Genomic DNA, 8,036 nt, shown 5'->3' on the forward strand with positions numbered 1-8,036 from the left:
ATAAAAAAGTTATTTTTCATCAAATATTCACACAAATAAGTTGTACACATTGAAAAATATAATAATTTAAGTTTAAGATTTTTAAAAATAAAATGGAGAGTTCAAATAATAAATCTGACTTGTCTACTACAAATCATATCACAGTATGAACTTATTACTAAAAGCTTACGTTATACTAAATTAATTTCATTGGTATTTTTTATATTGTTAATTTAATTCTGAAAAGGTACAATTGAATAAATAAGAAACTTCATTTTAGTAATAAATAAAAAAAAAATTCAACGTTGCAGTAAAATTGAACAAGAAGTATGAACAACTGGTATTATCAATAGTTATCGAAAGAGAATTACGAAAGACTCTCCTGATCACACTCGTCCCAACTGTTGCAATCATATGGATCATCTGCATCACGCTCAAATTCGCATGCGGATCGACCAGTAGCGTCAGAACTAAGATCAGTAAAACCAGCATCAGATATTGGTTTTGAAATATCTAGTATCTAGAAAAATTTCATGTATGTTTATTAACAAGAATGAAGTTTTATAAGAAAAGATGAAATTCACACGAAACATACTTCAGCAGATGATCTCAAACTGTAATTATCCGATTGTGCTTCTTTGTCATTCGAAATAGCGTTTCCCTGAATTAAGGATCGTCTTTTAATGTTATCTTTTTTGATCTCTTGCTTTCCTATGCCATCATGTAACAATATAGTGCCTACAAATGAAAGCGAGAAAACAGTGAAGGAACATTTAAATATGCAAGTGCATCGATTAAGTACATATACGATGATATAAAAATAGAGTATGTAAATATGCGTTTTAGAATAATACCTGTACGAGCATCAGTGGGTAAAACGTGCATGTGTGCTGGAGGGTCAGTATGACTAGCAGTTGCCGAGCGGGAAGTAAGAGACGGAGCATCTTCTTCACCTGACAATGGAGATCCAGAGCATCCCCAACCGGAATAGTATACTTCTGGAGCTGCTTCATACGGTTCTATATATGGACATACACAAAGAAAATGTTTACTTTTTACATTCCATCGGCATGTAATTAAACTTTTAGTTTGAAACACTACCGCAATCTATAATATCTGAAAAGTTGTAGTTGGATATCGGTACTATTTGATTCAACCAAGTATGATTCATCAATTGAGAAATGGTACACCTTTCCTCTGGATTTTTATTTAGCATCCATCTCAATAGTTGTTCTAAATCTGTAAGAAAAAAATAAATAAAACATTAACATTTTAAACTATAATTTCAGGACATTTATTTTCATTATGTCGTTATCGTATACCATTTGTAATTAATTTTGGAAAAACAAGCAGAGCTCTAATAGTATCTTCTATATCCATGAAAGGATTTTCAAAGAATATTAAAATATAAAGCGTTATTCCCATCGACCACATTTCCAATTCTGGACCAGCATATCTACCAGCATAAACAGCGTATTAATTTATATTCAGTAGAATGATGTATAGGAAAATAAATTCAATTGAAGATAATAACTTATTTCCTGCTAGTACTTCGGGACTACAATACTCTGTGGTGCCGTAAAATGTGGAAAACAAAATATTGTCATGTCGGAAAGTTGCTGAACCGAAGTCGATTAATTTCACATGAAATTTATTGTCGATTATGACATTTTCATCTTTGATATCTCTGTGTAATATAGACAGAGAATGGAGATATTCAACAGCCTGTCCAATCTTGAAATCGACAATTATTACATTACATATAACAATAAAATAACAATTTATTAATAATATATTTTAAGTGTTTACAGCTGAAGTGTACCTTTCAGTTGTAATATATTCCATTCTAACCTGGTATCACCTACCATTAAAGTTGAAGTGTATTTTCAGTTGTAATATATTTTGACTTGTTGGAATATATTCCGTCTAACCCACGTAAGTAATATTCAAATTGCGAATTACATTCCAGCTGGTCAAAATATATCACAACTGAAAATACAGTTCAACTATAATTTGGTACTAGGTTAGATGGGGAGGCTAGGTTTTCGTGAAAACGTCACTCGACTAGTAAATTTACATTTTTGTTTTGAACACATTCTTAGAGTTATCGTAATACGCTACTCATTACCTTTATTCATAATATCTAGCAAATATTATCGCATTATTGAATTCTAAAGCATTCGTAAAAACATCGGAGCTGTCAATCTGTTATATGTATTACAACTGATGCACTTTGTTGAAAGTTTATTTGCGCTTTTAGAGATATATGTAATTTACTAGTTGAATTGTATTAGAATATGAATGATCTAAAACGCCAGTTGGAATATATTTCAACTGAAAATACACTTCGACTGTAACATATACATACTTGCTTAAAAATATAACAAGCAAGGGGTTCATCTAATTTAGGCCAACGCTCGATGAATTCAAAGAGGTCCATCCCCGAGCCATGCTTTTCCATAATCATTTGGAAATATTTTTCATTTTCATATAAATCTAAAACTGTCACCTGGAAATGTTAATACATGTTATTTCATCACATACATAATATTTATATAAATAAAAAATAATAATAATATTACAATATTGGGGTGTTTCAAAGATTGAAGTAAACTCGCTTCAAGTGGTACTTTTCTACCGTTTTCTTCTTTACCGTCAACCCAAAACTGTTGATTGACCTTTTCTTTTAAAATAAACTTAGCAATTACAAGCAAGCGATCGGATCTACGATATGCCATTTTTACACACCCATATGCCCCTTTGCCTAATTAAGAGAAAATTCAATTAATGCAAAAGCCAAAAAATATAAATATGTTAAATTATAATAAAATAATATACCAATTTGCTTAAGAGTGACATAGTTCTTGTTGTATTCTCCAGAAGTCTGTTCCTCACCACATTGACTGAGCAACGATATGGATAAAGGTCTGCTTACATTGTGACTACCTTGTTTATGAACCTAAAACCAATTCAATCGAATTTTACAATGTTTAAAACAAGTGCATATTAATAAAATTATTGAAAAATAAATCACAATTGAAATTGAACTGTCTGCAGTTGAATTAATACTTGATGCATTCAATGTTCCAGAGTCAGGACCCGTAACAGCAACCCATACGCATAGAACATCTCCACCGCCTCGCAATGTGACTTCCGATACGGTATAAACAACACCTAAAATATTTATAGGTAGATTAAGATATAAGAAAGATAAAAATTCAGCACAAAAAATAAGTTATTTACTGAGTTCAGTTCCATCTTTATGTAACACAATTCCTTTGTATGTGGCATCTTTCTGAAGTTGATGATGAAGAGGGTGAAGGGCGTGACATGGTCCCGTTGATATACGAGCTGATGTTTGTCTAATAGCTTGTGGTGTAGAAGTTAAAACATGGTTTCTGTTCAGGCCTGGTATGTTTGACTGCCAGTCTCCTGAAATGGTTAATGTTTAAGTAAAATCAAAAATGAAATTGGTCGATATATGTATATTGATATACACTAACGATCATTTGACTTGATTGGACTGCCTGTGAGAGCATCGGAGTATTTGAATTCATTCTTTAAAACGTTGTCTGCACATTTTATGGGAAAAGCTCTGTCTGAAAGCACATGTAAATCGTTTAATAGTACTTCACCGGTGCTCGACACCGGCATTTCATTTATGGGCGTTAGAAAATCAGCGCTCGTTTCATTAGAATCGCACAAATCGAGAGACATATTGCTTCTGTCGAGATGACATACGATTGATTTCATCGACGTCATTTTGTTGAAACATTTCGAACCCTCGAAATTCAATTTCAAATTTGTATCGCTAGCTTTGGATCTCTGTCCACCGTTTACGCTGTAATCGACTGATTTTCTAGTTGTAAAATATACGGAATCAGATTTATCTGCGGATTTGTTGTCGTTGTACTTGTTGGCCAGGTTTAGATTATTTTCTCTGTTGTCGGAACCAAGGATATTTTCAGATCGCGATTTTGATATACTTAAATTGTAACAATCATCGTCCATTGACATATTAGACATGCCAGAGGTGACATCGGGAATTAAAGAATTATCAGCGTCGAGACGTTGCTCCGTAGTACTGATGCTAGAGACCATGTCTTGCGTCGGTGTAGGAGTGTGAGTTTTATACAGGTTTTGGAAACTAGACGATTTGTCTAAGCATAATGCGCTGGAAGATTTATCTCTTGTAACTTGAGAAACTTGTGACTGTCGTCCGCTTTGACTAGCTGAAGACTTGTGGCTCATGCCATCTTCAATAGGATCTGTATCAGAATCTAAAATAAAAAAAAAATACATACATATAATGATAATGTTGAAAAAACATGTTATTTATTTAGTAAAATTATGTATACCTGAGTTGTCATTCGGAACAGGTGATATGGTAATATTTCTACTTCGACATGTTGAGGTATGAATTAGACGTGATTCGTGACAAAAATCTGTTATAATTGTTGTGACTGGTTTACCGATAACTTCATTATGCGTTTTTCCAAAAGTTAGCATAGTAAAATGATGATTACATGACGTTATTATCCCATCATCGTTTACTACCAATAATCCACTAACATTGTGATAAACCTAATTAAAATAAAAAAAAAAACATTTTTTTAAAATAAATTATTATCCAGGTTAGTACAAAAATATAAAGTATACTGACTCGTATTATGATGTCGAGGTAGCGTTTAACTTCATGAGTTTCTCCAGTATTATTTTTATTGTCAGCAAAGTCGTGGTGTTTAATCCATAAACATAAGGGGAACGTACTTCCGTCAAATGTTCTTCCGGCAGCTTTTTGTTTAGCGATTTGTTTCGATATTTCTGATGAATCTCTTTTGGGCATAGCAATTGACGGTATTAATGTTGATATATGTAAACCGATAAGATGGTCAGAATGATCGCATTGAAACATCAATGCTGCTTCTTCATTATCACACCCAGTTGTTAATCCCGTTTCGATATCTACATATAGCTGGAATGTAGTATGTATGTAAATAAATTAATTTGAAACTTAAATTTATTTAAATTTCCAAGCAATCGTTGTATAATTACCACAGACTGTTTGATATGTACTGGTTCGGCAATCGCCAAGCATGGACCATTGGGTTCCAATTGTCGTATCCACAAAGAAACGACAATAAGACTACCGTTTCCTGTGAGCATTTCAACGACTTTTCCACTCATGAGAATGAGGGTACCATCGTCAGTATTTAAACTCCCTTCTTGCATGGCGGCAGCCGGCACGCCACCAGGTGGTCGAGTACGCAAAAGTTGATCTAATTGTAGAGCGCAAAGTTCAGACGATGAATAGCCGAGAAGGGAGCATGCTCTACTGTTGACGATCAAAATCTACAAAATACATACATACTAGTTTAATATTATTTGCAAACTTAATCGATATAAAATGTTGGGTAAATTAAATGTATACTTGGGAAGTTTTAGAATCGATAGTGAAAACTGCTTTGTTTGGATTGATGCCTTGTGAAGATCTTTCGATAGGTAAACTTGAGCCGCTGGGCAATGGTGATTCGCTGAGAGAAGTTAAGGATGAATTGAATCGAACTCCATTCGGACCATCCACTGCAATCAAAGTAAAAAATTCAGAATGATTTAAAACTATATATGAATATGGAAGAATTTGGACAAATAATTAGTATGGAATACCTCGTACAAATTCCATGACTTGTTTCTGTTTGTTATTGAGAAAGTCAGTTTCCATTTTAGTTTTGAACGAAGTTTTTATACGGGGAAAGCTTTGGTTTCCCCGAAAAGAATCTTCATACATAGAATCAAAATTCGATACATTATGAAGATTTCTTCTTTGCCTAAAAAAAATAAAATAAAGAAAATCGAATAAAATTTATAATAATATAAATTAGTTCAAAACAATTCATGATTACTTCTGCCTATGTGGAGATAAATAGGTGGACGGCGAGTTAAGATATTTCCTTTTCAAACCAAATTCATCTTCAGGTTTAGAACGACACTAAAATATGAAAACGATTATTACTATTGCATTAATTTTTATATATGTATGTATCTGAATTGTACAGTTTTTGCAAGCCTATTTCACCCTTTTTCAAATGAAATTCACCCTTTTGCAAATGAAATTCATCCTTTTGCAAATGAAATTCATCCTTTTGCAAATGAAATTAACCCTTTTGCAAATGAAATTCATCCTTTTCAAAAATCGTATTAAAAAATAAAGAAACCAAAAGTTAAAATTAAAATTATAATTATAATATAAAGCCATCGAGCTTGGAACGTCCAACATACTTTTAATAACCATATTTCCTGAATTATGTATGTATTAAATTGATTAGCAGAATAAAATTTGAAAAATTGAAAATAAAAATAATATTTGCACCATCTAAATAAATATGTATGTATGTACAAATATAAATGTAAGTTTAAACTAAAATACATAAAAAGCACATATTGTTTAATTCGGTTTCTTTATTTTTAAATACAATTTTTGTAAAGGATGAATTTCATTTGCAAAAGGGTTAATTTCATTTGCAAAAGGGTGAATTTCATTTGCAAAAGGGTGAAATAGGCTTGCAAAAACTGTATACAATGCATTGTTTGTGATGAACACAATACGTACAATCGGTATTTTATCGAGATGTCCTGGAGAGAAATTGTTTTGAATTCTCCGGAGGGGGCGGCGTCGCAGGGGCGTAGGCACCGTCAAGGAACTGCAACAGACACGGTAAGGATCACATCGAGTTTGTTGTCACACCCGACCACTACGTCAACTGTCAAAAGCGTCGCATAGGAGTATTTATTTGTGTGCGCAAGACTCCTGGCTCAATCAATACCGTGGACCGTGTGGCGGCAAAACAAAGCGTTGCACAATAATCGTCCATGTGAAGTTCCCGGATCTTAAGATTCTTGGATTTGTCTTATTTCTAGGATTCTATTATACTGTTTGTGAATTACCTGTCTCCAGACATGTTCGGGAGGCCGCTGGCAGCCAGCAAAGAGAAGACACAACAATTCAAATCGGATGCACCGGCTGCTACTGACATTTACCGTTTTGGCAATAACACTATAATGCATGGCTTGTTCAAACACCACATCGTTGGTTATATGATAGTCGCTGGCATTTAGATTAAAATAATATATTAGCGCCAATTGCAGCTATGCTTATAATGGTACTGAATTATGCACGACTGTCTCGAATTTCATTTGTTCATCCTGCATTGAACGTTAAAGGGATTATTTCGCACAATCGTTGCCACGAAAATCGCGAATACGGAAGATCTGGCACTCGAGTTCTCGTTAGTATGTTAGTTCACGTGGTTAACTCTCGATGAATGGAGTTTTCGGGTGTCAGATGTTCCGTGATCGAGATTTTAGTGACGTATGCGGGATCACTTTGTGCGAAATAATCACCGAATCGCATTGAACATCGTCCCGCGAAAGTGTCCTGTATTTGGACATGCAAGCTTTTCAACACGTCTGTAGAAAGTATAACATTGTTGGTTCCTAGTGGTGTGCCGTGGAAATCTCACTGTTTTTTTTCGCAATCTTTTAAGGGCGCTACAGACGCTCTGGAATATCGAAGCGGTATGTCTTGCGGGGTAATTGGACTATTCGTCACATTGGGGTGGTCACAAAGACAATTTTTGCCATGAAAATCGCGAATACACAATATTTGGCACTCAAGTTCTCGTTACTATGATAGTTATCGTTAGTATGATGGACTTTTCGGCTGCCAGATATTCCGTTATAGAGATTTTAGTGACTTTGTGACGAGTAATTTGTGACCAGTAATCACCGAACCGTCTTGCGGCGACCGATGTTGACGCGAAATCACACAGCGTGGTATGCGATATATGGTACGTCGACAAGTTTTCCTATATTGATATATATCGATCACTGTCAAGCAAGGATAAATAAAACCATACAATTTGACCGAAAAAGGTTTAAAGGGGCGGGGTGTACCGGTCGTTCGGCCGGCCGGCCGGACGGTCAAGGTATACGTGCCAGGTATGCCACGTTTTTTTTATATATGTTTAATCTAAAAAAAAACGTCCCACGTACAACAT

General features: G+C 34.3%; 1 protein-coding gene across 1 annotated transcript; it reads right to left on the reverse strand.

Annotated features, from left to right (window-relative positions):
• Positions 1–201: 201 nt before the first annotated feature.
• On the reverse strand, positions 202–7,002 carry Pask (PAS domain containing serine/threonine kinase). The gene is made up of 20 exons (XM_077439913.1): positions 6,925–7,002; positions 6,590–6,680; positions 5,883–5,968; positions 5,647–5,807; positions 5,411–5,562; positions 5,035–5,331; positions 4,643–4,954; positions 4,338–4,563; positions 3,483–4,259; positions 3,223–3,411; positions 3,014–3,153; positions 2,818–2,938; positions 2,562–2,743; positions 2,348–2,488; positions 1,514–1,713; positions 1,302–1,435; positions 1,081–1,218; positions 834–998; positions 575–717; positions 202–499 (listed from the first exon to the last, which is right to left on the reverse strand). Exons 1-20 carry the CDS (start codon positions 6,936–6,938, stop codon positions 347–349), a joined length of 3,822 nt encoding a protein of 1,273 aa, XP_077296039.1. The 5' UTR covers positions 6,939–7,002; the 3' UTR covers positions 202–346.
• Positions 7,003–8,036: the final 1,034 nt, after the last annotated feature.

Source organism: Arctopsyche grandis, chromosome 10 (genome assembly GCF_051622035.1).
Source record: "Arctopsyche grandis isolate Sample6627 chromosome 10, ASM5162203v2, whole genome shotgun sequence".
NCBI classification, from domain to species: domain Eukaryota; kingdom Metazoa; phylum Arthropoda; class Insecta; order Trichoptera; family Hydropsychidae; genus Arctopsyche; species Arctopsyche grandis.